We start from the raw sequence: 21,509 nt of genomic DNA on the forward strand, positions 1-21,509 counted from the left end.
AATTGGTGTATCCATGCCAAAGTTTTAAATTCTTGGCATGTCAGGGAATTCATCACAAAATGTATTCTTCTTCTGGTGGACGAAAAGGTTAGAAAAGCTAATCGTATGACAATTCTACTTATATTTGAAATTTTTACAGTGCTTATATATTAGATTACTTACACAATGATTATCAAACTTTGTAGGGTGACACAATTGAGGTGGCCTTTGTGCCAACTACACTTAAAAAGCTGCGGAAGTATATTTACGAAGGTGAATGGTATGATATTAGGTCTTTCAAAATCATCAATCCAACAATCAGGGAAAGGAATACTCATCATCCTTTTCAGATCAAGTTTACGGATGATTCAACCATGAACCTGCTCGAATCAATCAACTCCAAAAATTACTTCCGATTCGAAGATTTAGATGATATATTTCGTGGAAGAATCAATCATCACATCTCTTTCGGTACGTTTTTCTATTATTTTTTGTAATTTATTTAAGTTAGACTACATGAATATGGTTAATGCTATTTTTGTGTTGTGTAATCTAGAAACTTTTTAGGAATTTTGGAACTTTGTGTATTGGTCCCTCCAATAGAAAAGTACAAATTGAACTTTTTAGCAAAATATTTACATGCGAATGTTAAAAAGCTTTGAAGACATTCATTGTAAAGATAATTCCTGTCTTTTTGCCAAAAATAGATGTTTGCGGATGTGTAGTAGCTGTGGAGGACAGAAGAAATCAGGGAAATGGAAATGGTGAAAATGAAGTTATTTTGACACTATTAAATGGCAGGTAAGACACATTTATTCCACTTTTACTGATTCTAAGACTTATAAGTTTGGTTTTATTATAGAATGTAACAAGTATCTTCATCTGTAGGAATGCAACTCTAAAGTGTCGTGCAATAAATTACTATGCTAACCTTTTCATGTCTTCATGGGAGTCATCTGGATGCCATCTCACATATCAAACTGAACCGGTGTTTTGTGTACTGCGTTTCTGGAAGGTTGGAGAGTATGAAGGTATGTACTATTAATAACACTTGCTAGATTTAACAAATGCTAAAGACTAGGTTGCATACTCATTTACCAAACTTTTAAAAAAATTTAAACATCCCTAGGTGAACTGTGTATTGTAAACACATTGGCCTCCTCCAAGATCTTTATAAAACCGGAATTTGAAGGACTTGAGCATCAAAAGGCTATGTAAGTTTTTAATGTTCATTAATATCAAGTAGTGTATCATGCTAGGGTTTAACTTATGAATGTGTTTTAATATTTGTAGCTCGGAATTTGCTGGACGTTATTACATAAATCATATCATGGAGCATCAAGGTTAATCTTCAGGGGCTTAAGCTTTAGGCACATTAGTTTGAAAACGTTTTTTTGTATATGCAAACTTTAATTTTTTTTTAATGTTTGTATGAACAAGTACTAGAAACCCTTTTATGGGTCGCTTTCCTAAATTATCTCAATCGTCTTCACGAAATTAAGAAATATTTTGGCCCAAATCATTATTCACCCTAATTTAAATTATCTATAACAAATGTATTGGACTCATAAAATATTTAAAAATTTGCAAATGGGCTTCAAAATCATAATTAAAAGTTTACATATATATATTATAGACAACTATAATAAACATCTTATTAACTATTATTATTTATTTGTCCATGAAATTTAAAGTTTTAGATACAAAATTAATTACAAACTTTCAACATTATAAAAAATAACTAAACTTTACTTTAAAAATTTGGACAATTAATTTGGATTTTTTTCCTATTTAATTCTTGCCCGCACAGGCGTGCGGGTAACTCTCCTAGTAAAGTATTAATTAGGTACATAAAAAAAAGTTTATAAAATACTCATATACAAAAGTTGAAAAGATAGTAGGAAAAACCTCTATAAATTAATAAGATCGGGAACATAAAATTTTATTAATTTAATAAAGTTTTAATTTATCGATAAGTTAATACTCTCTCTGTTTCAAAATATAAGATATTTTAGTGAAAAAAAGAAAAGAAAAGAAAAAAAAAGATGTTTTAGAGCTTTTGTTTTGTTTCACAATATAAGATGTTTTCAAATTTCTAGGCAACTTTTAGATTAATTTCATATTTTATTATTATTTGTTTTATGCAGTCTTGTTTTTTATTGGTTGAACTTTTTAAAAGTAGACATTCCTTATTATAATAGTATTATTACAAAGTAATAAGTAAATAAAAAGGCTTTTTCTCTCTCACCAAGAGGGGCGATAATCCATAACCGTTTTCTTAAAGCAATCACCAGCAGTTCTGCATCTCCGGCAGACGCTGGCCTCTCCGGCGTCGGCTGGTTTTCTTCCTTCTTCCCTGTTTATATTGTTGCTTAGGTTTATATTCTAGAACGCTTACCGATGATAATGAAATTGATTTTGTCATCACACCAAAGGGGTATCTCACTGTTTCCTGGTGGATCTCTGATGGTTTCTTTCAGGTGTTAACTTTTTGTCTATTGGTTCTTGTCCTCACGATATATGTTTCGTCACCGGTGGATTCGAATCAACCGTTGTGTTTCCATGTCCGGTGATTTTGCCGAGTGTTTTCCGGTCTGGTTGGTCGTGCGTTTGTTCATACTAACACATGATGTTAGTTATGCGATTGTTCCCGGGCGTCAGTATGTTCTTCTGTGGGTGTACTGAAGACTAACACAAATCCCTTCGGATTTGATACGTAATCATCGACCGGCACGTAAACCACCATGGAAGCAATATGTTGAATAAGCGTTGGAGGCCAATAGAAGGAGAATCAGAAGATGGTTTATACCATATCAACAAAGATGGGTTTCAAGTGCAACCAAGATCAATGACATCTCTTTCTACATGAGAGTTTCGACCAAGTGGAAGGTTTTGTGATGTAACAGATGGATCGCTGCCTATGATTTTTGAATGCATTATCGGTATTTCATCAGTAAAAAAAAGATGAATCCCAAGCAAGAAAGTCAGACCAAATTGCCGGAAAAGACGAATACGATTAAGTTTTTGACTAGGAATGCGGAGCGTAATTTCCTTTATCGTTTCTTCGTTACACAATTCATTGGATGTATCTGTAAGCTCATTGACAATATTGTATACTCTGATTCATATCAATAAAGTTTTTAAGATGTTAAAAAAAAGATATTCCTTATTATGCTGCTTTTAGCTAAAACATCTTATATTTTGAAACAGAGGCAGTATAATTTATGAAGAGATTCATTTATTTTCATAATTTTGAAAATTTTCTATTAAAAAATAAGATATTTCTGATATAATTCACATTTATAGAATTTTTTTTAATTTATAATCGTAGCTATCGTAATGTCAATAGTTTAATAGATTATCCAAGTGAAAATAATAAATGTTCAGAAATTCAAAGTTCAGAACAAATTGGTGCTACTATCTTTCATGGTGAATGATGAAGTCGAAAAAAATATTATGGTACTTTTAGAACCAGTTACACGTAAGGAAACAATTCTCGCGTCTAGGACTCTCTACAATTTTTAGATGCGATTTAAAAAGAAAACACCAGAATTTTTTGATGCAATGTGAAAGCTTAGATATGAGCTCCAATTAAAATCAAACAACAATAGAGTCATATTTCATTAAAACATTTTTGATATATATATATATATATACATATATTTAGTTTATATCATTATTATATGATATTGATGAGACTAGATTTTTACATAAGACTAGATTATAACCCGCGGTATATCGGAGGGCAAGTTTTTGTTAAATATTTTTTTTGTTAATGTACTCTTTTAATATTAATTTTATTAATGTATTATTTTGTTAATTTTATTGATTTAGTATATAATCCGCGGTATGTCGCACAATAATTTTTGATTCGACATATTTTATATTGGTGCTGTTAAAATAGTAAAATGCGTATTTAACTCGTACTGAAATATCATATTAATGATATTTTATATTTTATTATTATCAATTCAATCCAGTCATGTTATATAAACTGTCATATAATATGACCCGTTTGTGTTATTTTGAAAATTTAATATGTTTAAATATTCATAGTTTTAAATTTTTTGTTATGAATTTTTTTTTTTTTGGTAGGAAACAGGGAGACAAAGCCTTCCTTTAATTATTAAAATAAAACCTCAAACACAAACACGACAACCTCAAACACAAACACGACGAGCAATAGCTGTGCCGTGTACATCATCCGACAATAATGATACAAGACAATTAGGAACAACATCAAAACCATGAAAACCTAACTCCAGCGAGAAGGCATAGTTTGCCAAACCATCGGCAAGACGGTTTGCCTCCCTATACGTGTGACAAATGAGGACACACCAGTCCCTAGATATGAAGCCATGTCATAAACGTACCAGGAAAGAGAGAGGATGAGTCTCACTCACCCCTGTCTTGAGAAAATCAGCCACCACTTTCGAGTCAACCTCCAACTCCAGCCGGGTCACTCGCTTCTCCCAAGCAATGGAAAGTCCATAGTAAGCTCCCCACAGTTCAGCCAAAGGAGCCGAACATATCCCTATCCGAAGAGAAAAACCACACCTCCACGTTCCCGAGCTGTCCCGCAACACACCTTCTGCCGTTGCCATACCAGGATTGCCACGAGATGCTCCATCCGTATTCATCTTCATCCAACCATCTGAAGGAGCAGTCCAAGCAATCATTCGGTCTACATGCACCGAAGGGGATCAGATGTTCCTCATAGTTCTGTTTGCACCACCAACTTCCTTAGCAAGATCCTTTATAAATTTAACTATATCCCGACACGTCCCAGTACTTCCAAAGACATTACCACAGCGCCACTTTCCAGCCCCACCAAATGGCCATACCAAACACCGTTGACCATAAACATCCCTCAACCTGATACACAACATTCATGTTTTCATATAACCACTCAAGAAGAGTAGACTGAAAAAATCGAGTACGCTTCGCAACAGGTACCAATCCTTGCCAAAGACCCGCCATAGCACCGCAATCCCTCAAAACATGAAGTATCGTCTCAATTCCACTCCTGCAGACCTGACAGTTCGGTGAATCTCCCAAATGCCGACGGAATCTTTCAGCATTCGTCATGATCACCTGATGACCAACTAACCATAGGAAGGTCCGAACACGTTCCGGGACCGCTAACGTCCACACACAGGACCAGAATCTCTACATATTTGGTAAAGGCATGGTCGCCTGAGTAAGAACGGAGTACGCATAAGCCACTGTAAAGCGCCCATCCGGGTTCCCTCCCCATGAAAGACGATCTCTGGCACCAATTACATTGTCTAAAACCATCACATACGGTGCAATCAAATCCCATGCCCAACCAACACCATCTCGCCACACGTCTTTGACAACCTGATTTTCCCTCTCTGGAGGCACTCGAGACACCACCAAATTCATCAAAGGCTCGAAACCACCTGTCTTTCCAAAATAGAATATCCCTCCCATTACCAAGTACCCAACTGTGACCCTGTAGAATCACCTCCCGTACCCCTAGACCTACACTTCGCCATGTCGAGGACCATGTTGACTTTGGTTTCAACCAATCAACATTGTGGATCTCTCCCACTTTGTATTTACTCCTCAGGGCCCGCGACCATAAACTCTCCTTCTCATGAAAAAGGTGCCAACCAATCTTTGCCAACAAAGCTGTATTCATACTCTTGGCAAACAAACCTTGTCCCAAGCAAGAAGCTGTTGCTTACGCTTTGCACCCGTGGTTCCCCATAAGAAAGACCTCTGCACTCTATCTAACGCTTCCAGAATAGCTGCTGGCAAAGCAATCACACTCATTGTATGAACCAGAATAGATGTAATTACCGCTATAGTTAGGGTGAGACACCCTGCAAAACTCAAGCATTTACTCTTCCAGCCTGCAAGTTTGGCAGAAACTCTTACCCAAGTATTTTCCCAAATCAGTTGTTGACTTTATCCCACTCTCATCACTAATGAGCTTGCCCAGTTCCCGTGAGACATTATGAGAGAAGAAGATCTAAACTCACCTTCTGTCCAGAAGCAATACATAAATTCTCCAACACTCGTCGTATTACTCTAACTTGTGACATTGACGCCCCTGCAATCAAGATCAAGTTGTCCGCAAAGCAGACATGGGACAGACGAGGACCCCCACGAGATAGCGTAATCGGCTTCCACTTCTTATCATCAATGGCTAACTCAATTTGATGGCAAAGTCTCTCAAGACAGAGTACAAAGTGGTACGGGGACAAAGGATCACCTTGCCTGAGCCCCCTCGATGGCTTAAAAGGCATTTTTTCTCCCCATTCCATAACACATTCAGAGATGGCCCTGTCACACATGTCATGATCCATCTAACCCATGCGCCTGACAACCTCGACGCTTGAGTTAGATATGTTTAGATATCAGTTATAAATTATAAAATTCTTATTTTTTTATAATTTACTATATATGTATGTTGAACACATATTTTTATATTAATTGAGTAATATATGTTTGTTTTAAAAATTGAAATCACAATATATGCAGAAAAAGATACATATTTATTAACTTTATGTATTATATGATGATTCACTATATTTAAAATTTTATAATTAAAAAAAAAAGATGATAGGAGAATAAAATATTTTTATCAGAAATAAATCTTTTAAATATCTATATTAATTGTAGAACATTACATATATGGATATTTAAAATATTTTAATTTTGTTTGGTTAGAAGGATAATAGAGAGAATTAACTAAATTTGGTTGGATATGAATATAAGCATTTAATGGCATTCAATGCTAAAAGTTTCCAAAAAAAAAATTTTGAGCAAAACTTGCTGCAAAAATACTATTATAGATTTCCAAAAAAATATTATCATATTATTTTATCGAATTATATCATTTTTTACACTGACCCAACTCATTATTTTATCGAATTATATCATTATTTTATCGAATTATATCATATTAATTTATAGCGAATTTTAATTTAAAAAAGTTTTACTGTATGCAACTAGTAAATAGTAACTTGTTAGATACACCTTTTATTTCAAAATCGATGATGATATATAAATATTAACTAACTTTTTATTTTTAAAACTAATAAAAATTATATTTCTGAACATCTGTTGAAAACATAAAATGTTTAAACGGATAATAATATTTATTAACTAGAACGTTTTAGTTACATTGACATATAAAATAATTATATTAAGAATCCAACTATAAATTTTAGGTTTTTTTTTTATGGATACTTGTATTTAGAAACCAACAATCCAAAAAAAAATCGAATAATCTAAAAAGTTGGATTGAACATCCTTAATCACAAGACTATAAAAGTTATCTATCTTTAACACCATAGAAATTTTACAATATTTTTTAATTAAATATTATATCAATTTGTTAATAAACATCATTTCATTGTAGAACAGACACATACTTAGTTATTTATTATAACCGTTGTAATACAAAACATATTATTTTTTATTTTATTTTTTTTTGTGAGGAAGATGCTATTAACCTTACATAGTTTACATGTGGAGAAGAGGTTGTCATGACATAATAATATATGTTTCTATCAGATCTGAGATATGATGTAAATAAAAGCGTAGAACCAATTAATAATTTAAATACATCAACGATCGCAGATCGGTTTATACGGTTCAATAATTTGTAATTGGGTTAAATTTTGGTAAAATCCGGTTAAATGAGTTCATTAGTTAGTAAATCAAATAGTAAACCAATAGCAAACCGTGTACACCGAGATTCATGGGGCATAGATGATATATGATATTCCGAAGGGAAAATAGCAATAAAAATATGGATTTAGGTAGAAATAGGTGGAGTACTTAAGTTTGTAGGAGATATAGATCGATGTTAAAAATCGAGGTGAATCTGATACAATGTGATAGTTCTAAGGGGGAAATAAGACGTCGTTTTTATGTTAATCCCATAAAACATAAAGATTGCAACAGTAGAATTGATTAAAAGGTAAAAAATGGAAGTAAAATAAAGAAAAGCATTGTACCATGAGTTTAATATCAATTGAATGTATTAACAGTCATACAATAATTCAAAAAGTTGAATTAAGCACCATCCTAGAACATTGAACTTACAAATATGACTAATCCACTTACGTGGTACTACTCATTTCACTAATCATCTAATTATCAACAAATTCTGTTCCAATTTGATGATGAATGAGCATTAATAACAAGTCCAATTAGTTCACTAAACATCCTAATCATAACCTTTCGTTGGCTAGGTTAGGTATGTAAAGCTTATAAAGGTTTGGTTCAAACATTTCATCGAACACTTTTCAAATGAGAAATGCTTAAATTATAGATTTTGAGTAATTAAGTCAAAACTAGTATATATTAAGATCAACCTAAATAAATGATCTAATAATAAGCAACCTAAATCATCATCTAACCATTAAATCATCCTAATCTAGCATTACCTATGATCCAACAAAAATACTAACTACTAAACATGGTGAAAGAGAAAAGAAAAATGCATAAAGATAAAGATAAAGGATAGTGATGAAGAATCATTCACTAAAATGGCATGAATTGTTGAAGATTAATCCAAAATAACAAAGAGGGAGTTTGGAGCTAAATACAACTCTAGAGAAGTAGAATTCGGTTACAAAATGTATAAAAATTACTTACATGCAAAATAAGATTTCTACAGATGCATCAGTTGATCATGAGGTCGACTAAAAACTCTTCGGTTGTAGATGCAGATTCTAGAACAACAGACTGTTTTGATCAAGAAGCTGCATCGCATCACATCACATCACATGTCTGATTTGCTGACATGGAAGCCAGAGCTGACGTGGCATAGGTAGACTATATGTAATGACGAGCCAAGTAAGGTTGATGACTTTGCGAGATTCTAAAATATTCTCTACATCAAATAAAGAAAATGAGAAGGTTGAGGAGCAGGCAATATTCTAATGTGTTGATACTGAGAGATTCGCCTATTAGGGTTACTCGGGTTTAGTATATGAAAGGTCAATTAAAACCTAATGTGCACTAAACCACGATCTAGTGGTGTCATCGTAACACTTCAGGATCGAATCCACAAAGACCAAGTATTGCAATATGAAACTATGAAGGTTGAATCTTGCTAAAGCAAAAAAACAAAGAAGTTTGTGAATTTTGTAACAATTCAAAAACGGAAAGTAAATAAGTTGCTTTAAAATCAGAAAGAAAATATTGGGCGTAAGGAATCTATGGGGAATATAATCTTGACTAGGATGATCGGATGGGGATGCGTTAAGCACCACTCTAGAACTCAAATCACGCTTGTAAAGCTAACCTATTTCTGCAGTGTTAACTATCTATGCAATATAATTGATAACTCTCCAATTTACATATTTTAGACATCCTTTTTCATCTATGTTTTGCATTATATATACCCTAACCTTAGCACTTTTAGGTCCTTAACCTTAGGAATTTACATTTAGGCCATTTAGGGTGCTGCATTGTTGCATTTGTGCATTTTGGATGAAAACATATGCTTTGGAGCCCAAAAAGGGGGAAAATGAGGTAAAATCCGAACATGTACCCGAAGGAGTGATCGCGCGAGAAGAACAGTCCGAACATCAACCCGATCAAAGAGGATCTGAGCGCAGGAAGAACAACCCAAAGCCCTACCCAAGGATCTACCCGACTCGAACCTCGTACACAACCTCGAGCAGACCTTCGGGAAGTACTGATCAGCTAGGTCAAAGGGGTTTCCATATATAAACCCCTTGTCTATTTCTTGCCCTAGGAGGCCGCAGACACTCACGAACCAGAGAGCGAGAGCTTCTGAGAGAGAGAGAGAGAGAGAGAGAGAGAGAGAGAGAGAGTGATTTGCACACTTTATTGCTTTGTTAGGATTCGATTTTTATTTCTTTTGCTACTCTTTTCAGTTTTGATTCTGTACTCTATCACTTTTACCTTATTTTCTATTCAATGCAACTTTCATTCGTTTATGTTTTTACGCTTTTCACCATGAGATCTGAGCAGTAAATCAAGGTTTCGAAGGGTGGGATAGGCGAGTATGTGTTCTTGATCGATTAAGATGTCTTAGCTTGAATATTTATTTCAGAAAAATTCCTTTCTAGATTGGTATTCTTAATGCTATTTTCAGACTGAGAGTTGAGATTAGATCTAGGGTGTTTTGCCATTGAGAGATGTTGTTAAAATGGTTGAATCACCCAATGCTAGAGATTTACTCACTTAGCCTAAGAGATTAGATGTGTAAGGAGTTTATTGACAATAATGAATCGGATTTCAATGTCTGCTTAGTCATGTTTCTCCAACGAGAGTTGAGTAGGGGAGTGACTAAGGTTGATTGTTTCTATCACGAGAGTGTTTTAGAAAGGTTTAGAGATTCATTGTCTAAGGAATATTTCCTTGAGGCATGTAAGATATCCCAAATTGATCAGGAGCACTTATGAGTCGATCAACCCATCTTTAGGAGCTTTCGCATCTTGATTGTTTAGCTTTTTACATATAACTCGACCCATTACCCGAGCTGGTACTCCATCACCAGCCTCTTGTATACCTTCGAGTTGTTCATCTTTATATTCTTGATTTCTTCTGTCATTCGATTACCCACTCGATCCGGTACCCGAATGCTTGCATCGAGTGCTTAGGTCGTGTGGTTCTTGTTTTATTTACCTTTTTTGTTTCTTCTAGATTGTTAGATAAAACCCCAATTTTCCTTGGCTTGACTTGACTTGCATTGTTCTGATCTTATCTTATCTGCTAGCATAACAAACATTTGGATTGATAACCCTTTGTACTACAACTGCATAGGGAATTGATACCCTGGGTGAAAATCCTGTTATCAAAAATTCACTAAACCCTAAATCATCGTTTGGATCTAGCAAACCAAGTAAGAAATAAAGTTTTAAGCTTGATTCCGTTCACAAGGTGCCTTAACTTCAACTCCCGTTGGCTAAGGATCACCTTGCTCACCTAAGTTTTTCTCTAGCAACTCAACAACACTTTTGGTGCCACGATGAATTAAACCTAAGATCTTAATCTAAGTGATCAGTCTAGCTTAAGCATTAAGAACAACTATAGATGAAGAACAAAATAGATCAACCCCCAAATCTAGAACACCATCGTTAGAGAATCATAAACCCCTTTGAAACCCGAAACCCAATAAGTAAACTACTCAGATATGGAAGTAAAAGAACAACAAATCAAAGATAAAGAAAACATAATTGAATTGAAAAGAGAAATAAAAAGGGCTCAGAATTCTTCTCCAAGTGTTAGAGAGGATTAGAGATCTTCTCTCAAAGCTTACAAGAGCAAGTACTCAAAATCTGCGTAGAATAAGAGTTGTCTTTCTAGAGGTCGAGCCTCGTGCTTAAATACTAAAATAAAACCCTAAAAGTCGGTTTAAAAAGAAAAAGGAAAAGTTGCTTCCGGTATGGGACTTGTCGATCCCAGATGAGGATCAGTCGGTCCTATATACTTTTTCTGTGTTTGCTCCATCTGCTTGCTAGTCTGATCAGTCTTCACCAAATTTGCTTTCGATGCTTGTTTTCATCCCCAAAACACTCAGTTTCCTTTTAAAGTAGCGAAGAACCTGTACAGACTCACAAAAGACTTAAAAAGCTCAAAACAAACCTAAAAACTATGGTTAAAACCTATAAAATACGGACATATCAATTCCCGAGACTTAAATCTTTTCTTGTCCTCAAGCAAGAACAACTAAAAACTCAGGAACAGAGAAAATGTTTGAAAGTGGAAACTCACATATTCTTGGGAACCTCTTCTTTGCACTCTTCATCACATCAAATTAAGAACTACTTTTGTACTCTACCCATGATTAGGATCAACACTCCCTACTCTGAACTCCACAACCTTAAAGAACCTTCAGCATCCCCATTGTTGTCTCTCTAAATCAGATTAGTGAAAATGTGTGGTCTCGCCGAGGGAATATCGATCACTGAACTTTTTGACTCCTTCAACCTTTTAATGCCCAAGACTTCCTTCATATGCTCCTTTTCCTCTTTATTTTCTCACTTCCAAATGATTGATTTCTCCCTAATTTTCTAGGGTACCATTGTATTTTTTTTATCGATCCTTTGCTCTTTTCTTTGGATAGGTTTCCATGAATTCCGAAGAATGCATGGGTTCACGCACAACTCTCGGCTCACTTCTTTATTACCTATATCTTCTTCTTCTTCTTTTCTTTCTTTTTCTCTCTTTTTTTTTATTGAGTATTGAAGGGAAGAGAGAGGGGAAATATACTTTTTGAGGAGATGCATGTCTTGTATTGCTTAAGGGATGAGTCTTGTTTGATGTATACCAAGTCTCAAGGCAAGAGGTTAAATCCGGTTAGGTCCTTTCAAAGCTAGAGACAACGTCAGATCAACTTAATGCTCTCTTCGGTGATGGTCTTTTGGGGCGTGTTGATTCTCCTCATGTTCATTCCAAGCTTCATTCTAAAATCAAAAGTACTAAAGTAATCATAAGAGTGTTAGATCAAAGCAAAAGATCCCTAGAAAAGCTCATAGTTTCCCAATATTTTTGACTCAATAGAATGACTCAAATAAAAGAAAAACCAAGAGAAAACAGCCAAAGAAAACGACATTAGTAACTTGGAGACATCCCTCCCCAGGACTTACTTCACACTGTCTCGGTTGAGATATATTTATGTGGCGTCTTAGAGTCTCGTGCAAGAACTTGACACAATGTTAAGCCTTCCTTTTGACCTCGAATCTGCTTAGGCTTATGTCTAGCATTTTCGAGCCACCGTTCACCACCACCATATCTTGAAGCTTCCGCTGCCGTTCACTACCACCATATCTTGAAGCTTCCGCTGCCGTTCACCACCACCATATCTTGATCGATTTGGAAGAAGAAGAGGGTAACAATGTCTTTAGTTCTCTTTAATTAACCACGTGGGGTTATATTTTAACCTTGGTTAACATTTTCGTCATTAGAGTTAACAGTCGTTATATCGTACGTATGGATCTAGCGTTATTAATAAAATGAAGGTTTTTAAAGACAACGGAAATTAAATCAAGTATTTTTTGGGAAATTTAATAACTAGAAGAATTAAACGGCAAAAAAAAAATTAGATGGCATATTTTTCAGGTTTTTTTCCCAATTTTCCAGAGTGGCTTCCCGCCCACCATATCTCGATCGATTTGGAGGAAGAAGAAGAGGGCAACAGTGTCTTTAGTTCTCTTTAATTAACCATGTGGGATTATAATTTAACCTTGGTTAACATTTTCGTCATTAGAGTTAACAGTCGTTATATCGTAAGTATGGATCTAGCATTATTAATAAAATGAAGGTTTTTAAAGACAACGGAAATTAAATCAAGTATTTTTTTGGGAAATTTATTAACTAGAGGAATTAAACGGCCAAAAAAAATTAGATGGCATATTTTTCGGGTTTTTTTCCCAATTTTCCAGAGTGGCTTCCCCCCGTCCCGCCCCTTCCTTGTAAAAACCTCCTTAGACACCACCACTCTCTGTTGTCCCTCCACCACTAATACCACAAACTTCTGCTTTGTGAACATATGTTTTTTAGCAGCTCCAACCCATGATTTTTGTCCACTGGATCAGACATTGGACCTGATATTGAATCTGCAGGGATGAAATCCTCCGCATATGTTGAAATCTCCACACTTTGTGAAACCACCTCCATCGCTACATCTCTTTCCCCCACCAAACTTCCCGAGACCCTAAACTCCCCTTTTTGAGAACTCTCTGAACAGACCATAGGACTAGCAGCAAGTGGAGAATTTTCCGACACCAGTAGTCCTCTGGCCGGAGGCGGAGAACCTGCCAGCACCATCAGACGTGTTGACGAAGCTGAAACCCTAGTCGCCAAAATTTTCGCCTCCACGTCAGCAAACCGTATGTAATGTTGTTTTAACATTTTTATCTTTATTGACTATTATTAATTTATTTTTTAGACCTATAATTATAATAATATTATGATGTAGTTAATTATTTACATTTTTAAAAATTAAGTTCAAAAATGTCCTTGCCAATTAATAAAGAGGGGGATATAGTACATGAGACGGGATTAGTAAAGAGCATGATCAAACATGTTCGTGATCGGTAGGAATTGGACACCGATTTGATGAAGCATGTAAGTACGAAACTTGAGATTGTATTGAGTCCATAGGCTTGAAATAGGATCGTTTGTTTGTCTTGAACTTAAACATTAGTAAAACTTCTGATTCATTTCCATCTACTTTATCATAACTACCCTCGACTGATATCAAGTTTTCACTTGGATTTTCCAGCTCGAACTGCAAAACGAAAAAACCCCCAAAATTATGTTAATCAAGACCACTACAATAAGAAGTTTATTAAAGAAAAAAATAAAAAGAATTTTTAACGTTTCAAGTCAAAGTTAATTAACTTGAAAAAATGGATTGATTCATTTTCCCTATTGCTTAAAATGTGAAACTCCTGAATATATCATGGTTTTTACGGTTTTTAACCATGATATAAGTATGCTTTTTGAGTCTTTTCTTTTGTTTTCTAGGTTATGTTAGAGTTTTAACAGGTTTTGTAGGATTTTGGCACAGATGTAGCGAAGTGAAGCAATTTGGACCATTTTGGAGCATTAATCCGGGTGATGGTGTCGACCGACACCTCTGCAGCATCGATCGACACCCCTGTTTATCCGACGAGAGAACAAGAATTGGAAGTTTTACAATTTTGCCCGAAGTTTTCTACAATTGCAACATAAGCCCATGGACGTGTTTTAGGATGTATAAATTTTATTTTTGGGTTTTAGAAACCCTTAAGTTATTTTGTTAAGCAGCTTTTTGAGAGAGAGATATTGAGGCTTTTGGGAGAGACGAATCTGAATTCTTTTGTAGAGAGAAGATTTCTAAACTCCCTCTCTTCACCTTTGATATCTATTGCATGTTATTCAGAATTATGATTTGTTCTTCATTAAACATGTCTGAGTAATTTGCTTGTTAGGTTTAGGGTTTTTCATGCGGTTTTTATGATTTATTAGATCTGAAATTTTTAGGGTTCATATTTTTTTATGATCTTCATCTTTAGTTGTTCTTCACAATAATTCTTGATTGATCACTTAGAATTATTATCTTAGGGAAATAAATTGATATGAGAATATAATTGTAATTCCTGATTAAACCATTGATGAGCAAAATTACTTTTTACAAAGAGATTTGATTTAGTAATTTTGTGACCAAATCTAAACTTGAATTTAATGCTGATAATAAAGAGATTTTGGATTTTCTGGTTTTAAATTTAGATAATATTTACAGTGAGAACTGATTTATTTTACCAAGAGTTTAGAGATCTAGATCTGATTTTAATTGCTTGAACCTTAATTAATTTACTGATTTAATATTTCATAATTGACTGAGAAATTCCATAGGCCTAACCTTTTTGATTTTCTGAATTCACAACTTTTTATTTAATATATTGTATTGTTTTTACTAATTCAAATCATTTAGTTTAGCGTAATAATAAAACTCCATAATCCATTGTGTTTGATCTAGAGTCTCTGAGGATTCGACCCCTAAGTACTACAGTGATCTCTTGTTTGAGAGAGTAGGTCCCAGGGATTAATTTGAGCTTATCAAATTTTGGCGTCGTTGCCAGGGACTCTTTGATCTACCATTAGATTTGAGTTTTTAAGTTCGTCTAAATTTTTCTTTTTATTTTCTACTTACACGTTTTTGTTTTTCTGCTCTTTGGTGTTTCAGGTGCATGCCTCCTAGACCTCACCCAAGGAGCAACAAGACTGGTCCTACACTGAAGCTTTCAAACCAAGAGTTGGAAAAACTTGAGCGTGAGAACAGAAATGCAGCCAAATCCTTGAAGATGGTTAACACAATCATTTTGATTCGTGATGAGGATGGTTCTTTGAGGGATCAAGAGGGCCACTTGCGCAATGAGCAGGGCCAAAAGCTTGATGCAGAAGGCAATGTGATTGTTGAAGCTGTTGTTGTCAACGAGCAAGCTGTTGTCGTTGACGGGCAAGCCGATGGTGTCGATCGACACCCACCTCCAACAGACGTACATGGAGCTGCCAACCACGCTAACAACCTAGTTCAAAGACAGGATCAAAACCGGGATCTGATCAGGACTAATGCAGACTTCAATAACGCTAACAACCTTTCCCGCGGAATGAATTTGAGTTGAAGTCTGCCTACTTCCAGTTAGTTGGACAAAGACCCTTCTCTAACCTGCCAAATGAGAAAGCTCTGGATTATATTGAGCACTTTGAAGATCTAGTGACCAGCATCAAAGCCAATGGTGTGACTGAAGACTACATCTACTGCAAGCTCTTCCCATATTCACTTGCAGGAGAAGCATCTCAATGGCTAAAACAGTTGTCAGCTGGATCTTTGACATCTTGGCAACAAATCAAAGTGGCTTTCCTCAATTACTTTTATGACGATGCAATGTCAGATTAGCTGAGAGTCAAGCTGTCCTCCTTCAAACAAAGACCTGATGAAGCTTTCGAGGCAGCTTGGGTGAGATTCAACGCATATCAGAGAGACTGTCCACACCATGGCTTTTCAAGAGTGCAACTGCTGAGTATCTTTTTCAGAGGAGTTGACTCGGAATATCAGTTAGCTTTGGATGCTGCAAGCCATGGAAACTTCAAGACAAGATATCCAAATGAAGCTGAGAACTTGATTGAGAACCTAGCCTCTAGTAACAGTACTAAGAGAGTTGATGCTGAAAGAAAGAGACTACATGGAGGATTTGATGCAAATCAGCTTGCTTCAGTCAGTGCAAAGCTAGATTCCATTCACAATCTCTTGGTTGGCAAGAAATCAGTTCACTTTGTTGCTGAAGTTGAAACTTTTGAACCAGAACCTGAGCAAGGGCATGAAGAAGAGGATGTCTATGGAAATCAAAGTCAGCGGTTTGGTAATCAGCAAGGTAATAGGCCTTACAGTGGAAACAGCCAGCGGAGTAACTTTCAGGGCAATTGTTCTGGTTTCACACCCAAGCCTGACTACCAAAAGCAGCAACAAAGCAGTGGATACACAAGGACTTATGGCAATAACTCATATCAGTCCCCTCCTCCAAAAACAGCTGAAAGTAGTAAGATGGAAGCTATGCTTGAGCAGCTTTTGGAAGGTCAGGAGCAGATGACAGTGACTTTCAATGGGAAGCTTGACAATGTCTACACTGAACTTAATGGGAAATTTGAAGCTTTGAACATTCATGTCAAGAAGCTGGAAAGTCAGGTTGCACAAACAGCTTGATCCATAAAAAGGCAAGAGGGATTTCTCCCTGGGCGAACTGAATCAAATCCCAAGCACTCATGCAATGCAGTGACTTTGAGAAGTGGCAAACAACTCCATCTTATACCCCTGAAGAATCAAACTGATAATTTACAGGAGTTAATCGATATAGAAGACGATGAGGATGTTTCTGCTGAGCCAATATCGACCGACACACATGAGCATCGGTCGACACCCTTACCATTCGAAGCTTCGGAAAAAATCCCAGAAGACGGTATCGATCGACACCACCTGGGTTGAGATCGACACCAACCACGAATAGAAACTCCGAATGCCACTTCTTCCACTCCAGTTGCTGAAAGAGTTTACAAACCCAAGGTTCCTTTCCCCAAGAATCCAAGGAAGACTAAATAAGAGCTAGATGATGCTAAATGCAAGGCCATGATGGATAAACTTATTGTTGAGCTACCTTTGATTGATGCTGTTAGGACTTCTCCAATGCTTAGGAGATATTTCAAGAGGATGGTGACTAAGGGTTTGAATGCTGAGCAGGGAGTTATGATGATATCAGCTAAAGTCAGTGCTATAATTCAGAACAAAATCCCAGAAAATCTTCCAGATCCAGGTAGTTTTGTTCTTGATTGTACTATATTCACTGACAGATTTGCTAAATCTTTATGTGATCTTGGTTCTAGTGTCAACTTAATGCCAAGATCAGTTGCACTCAGCTTAGGAATGACAGACTTCACGCCTACCAAGATCACTCTCATCCTTGCTGACCGAGCAGTCCGTAATCCTGATGATGGTCTTGAAGATGTTCCAATTAAGATTTGAAATTACTTGATACCCACTGATTTTGTGGTATTAAAGTATGAGGAGGAACCCAAGGACCCTCGTATTCTGGGAAGATCATTCTTAGCCTTTGTTGGAGCTATAATTGATGTCAAGAAGGGTCAGATTGGTCTTAATGCGCTTCGACATGGATAAGTTGGTTAAGAGGCCAACCATTGATGGACAGACATTCTATGTGGACACATTGTCTAACCTTGCTGAATAGATATTCCAGGAGCTGCATCCTGAGGATCCACAAGAGAGAGCATTGATTGCTTCTGCTGAAGAAGTTGAGCATCTAGATGACATTGCTGTTGGGTATGTCAAGCTGCTTGATTCTAATGAACAAGTGAAGAAGCTGGTTGCACAAGAGATATTGGTTAGTACTTCTTCACAAGCTGAAAAATTTTCTGATTGGAGTTTTGAGAAAGCTCCAAAGCTTGATCTCAAGCCACTTCCTGCTGGTTTAAGGTATGCATTCTTGGGTGAAAATTCTTCTTATCCTGTTATAGTTAATGCTTCCTTAAACAACGCAGAGCTCACTTTACTGCTAAGCAAGCTGCGCAAGTTTCGCAAAGCTCTTGGCTATTCTCTTGATGATATTGCGGGAATTTTCCAGACTTGTGTATGCATAGGATTCATCTTGAGGAAGGAGCTAAAACATCTATTGAGCATCAGAGGAGGCTGAATCCAAATTTGCAGGATGTTGTCAAGAAACAGATCATGAAGCTGCTGAATGATGGGATCATTTATCCGATTTCTGACAGTACATGTTGTTCCTAAGAAGGGCGGAGTCACAGTAGTGAAGAATGATAAGGATGAGCTGATCCCTACAAGGACAATTACTGGTCATCGGATGTGCATAGACTACAGGAAGCTGAATGCTGCAACCCGAAAAGATCACTTTCCGCTGCCTTCCATTGACCAAATGCTTGAGAGGTTAGCCAATCATCCATACTACTGCTTTTTAGATGGCTATTCCAGGGTCTTTCAAATTCCGATTCATCTTGATGATCAAGAGAAGACCACTTTCACTTGCCCATATGGTACCTTTGCTTACTGAAGAATGCCTTTCGGTCTTTGTAATGCTTCTGCGATATTTCAGAGGTGCATGATGTCTATCTTTACTGATATGATTGAGGACTTTATGGAGGTATTCATGGATGATTTTTCAGTTTATGGGTCTTCATTCAAGAACTGTTTAGACAATTTATGCAAGGTGTGAAGAAAAGCATTTAGTGCTCAATTGGGAGAAATGCCATTTTATGGTTAGAGATGGTATAGTGCTTGGTCACAGGGTTTCAGAAGCTGGTATTGAAGTTGATCGCACTAAGATAGAGGTGTTGACAGGTCTTCAAATGCCAGAGAATGTGAAGGCAGTGAGGAGTTTTCTTAGGCATGCAGGGTTCTATAGGAGATTCATCAAGGATTTCAGCAAGATAGCTAGATCACTTTCTGCTTTGTTGTGCAAAGATGTCAAGTATGAATTCACTAATGAGTGCAGGATAGCCCTTAAAAGGATTAAGCAAGAGCTTGTGAGTGCTCCTATTGTTCAGCCACCAGATTAGGATCTACCATTTGAGGTTATGTGTGATGCTAGTGACTATGCAGTGGGAGCAGTGCTGAGACAGAGAAGAGACAAGAAGCTTCATGCAATTTACTATGCAAGCAGAACACTTGATGATGCACAAAGAAATTATGCAACAATAGAGAAGGAGTTGTTGGCAGTTGTGTTTGCTTTTGATAAGTTCCGGTCTTATCTAGTTGGTTCCAAAGTCATTGTTCATACTGATCATGCTGCTTTAAAGTATTTGATGTAGAAGAAGGATGCAAAGCCTAGACTTTTGAGATGGATTCTTCTTCTTCAAGAGTTTGACATTGAAGTGAGGGATAAGAAGGGAATTGAGAATGGTGTTGCTGATCACTTGTCCAGGATTAGAAAATTGATGATGATGTCCCAATACAAGACTGTTTGCCAGAAGAACACGTTTATTTTGTGGATATAGGGTTCCAGACTGATGAACACAAGTGTCTTCTCTCGGATGCAGATGGTGTCGATCGACACCACACTGGCATCGGTCGACACCCATGTTTTCCCGAGACAGATTGGCGGTATGATGGAGATTTAGCTGTTGTGGCTAGCTCCGATCAACCCTGGTACGTTTATATTGCCAATTATCTTGCTGCAGAGATAGAACCAGAGAAGTTCACTGGCTATAACAAGAAGAGGTTCATGAGAGAGCTTAGAAGATACTATTGGGATGAACCTTATTTGTATAAACATTGTAGTGATGGAGTTTACAAAGATGTTTAACAGAGACTGAGATACCTGACGTTTTGTTTCATTGTCATGGATCTGAGTATGCAGGACATTTTGCTACATTCAAAACAGTGTCCAAGGTTCTCCAAGCAGACTTTTGGTAGTCAACGATGTTCAAAGACGCTCATGAGTTTGTCTCACGATGCGATGTTTGTCAACGGAAAGGTCAAATCAGTAAACGGAATGAGATGCCACAAACTTCATTCTTGAAGTTGAAGTGTTTGATTGCTGGGGTATTGACTTTATGGGACCGTTTCCATCTTCTTATAAAAACAACTACATCCTGGTTGTTGTTGATTATGTCTCAAAGTGGGTTGAAGCGATTGCCTGTCCGAAGAATGATTTTGCAGTGGTTCTTAAGCTGTTTAAGACCATCATCTTCCCTAGGTTTGGAGTGCCTCGAATTGTTATAAGTGATGGAGGTAAACACTTTATTAATAAAGTGTTTGACAAGCTGTTGAAAAAGTATGGAGTTCAACATAGAGTGGCTACTCCATATCACCCTCAGACTAGTGGGCAAGTGGAGGTTTCCAACAAGCAGATCAAGGAGATTCTTGAGAAAACAGTTGGTGTTACAAGGAAGGATTGGGCTATGAAGCTTGATGATGCACTTTGGGCATATAGAACTGCTTATAAACACCACGTGGCACCACACCTTTTCATCTGCTTTATGGGAAAGCATGTCATCTTCCAGTGGAGTTAGAGCACAAGGCAGCCTGGGTAGTTAAGTTGATGAATTTTGATGTCAAGACAGCCTCAGAGATAAGGTTAGTGTAGTTGAATGAGTTGGATGAGTTGCGATTTCATGCATTTGAGAATTTCAAGCTGTACAAGGAGAGAACCAAGGCTTATCATGATAAGAAGATCATCTCCAGGCATTTTGAGCCCAATGACCAGGTACTCCTTTACAATTCTCGTTTGAAGCTGTTCCCAGGTAAACTTTGTTCTCGTTGGTCTGGTCCTTTTACTGTCCAAGAAGTTAGACCATATGGAGCCATTGTATTGCTAAATTCCAAGGGAGAGAAGTTCACTGTTAATGGTCAAAGGGTGAAACCTTATTGGGTGAAAGCCGAGATACCAGACTGACACATTGTGCGTTTGGACGAAGCACGCTTCACCTAATCTGTTGCCAAGTCAAGCTAATGACTTGAAACGAGCGCTGAGTGGGAGGCAACCCAGTGGTAGGAACTATTT

General features: G+C 36.6%; 1 protein-coding gene and 1 pseudogene across 1 annotated transcript; both read left to right on the top strand.

Annotated features, from left to right (window-relative positions):
* LOC104744083 lies at nt 2,500-3,114 on the top strand (annotated as a pseudogene).
* Nucleotides 20,426-21,018, top strand: LOC104744084. The gene is made up of 2 exons (XM_010465109.1): nt 20,426-20,548; nt 20,626-21,018. The coding sequence occupies exons 1-2, from the start codon at nt 20,426-20,428 to the stop codon at nt 21,016-21,018; spliced, it is 516 nt and encodes a 171-aa protein (XP_010463411.1).

Source organism: Camelina sativa, chromosome 14, assembly GCF_000633955.1.
Source record: "Camelina sativa cultivar DH55 chromosome 14, Cs, whole genome shotgun sequence".
Taxonomy (NCBI): domain Eukaryota; kingdom Viridiplantae; phylum Streptophyta; class Magnoliopsida; order Brassicales; family Brassicaceae; genus Camelina; species Camelina sativa.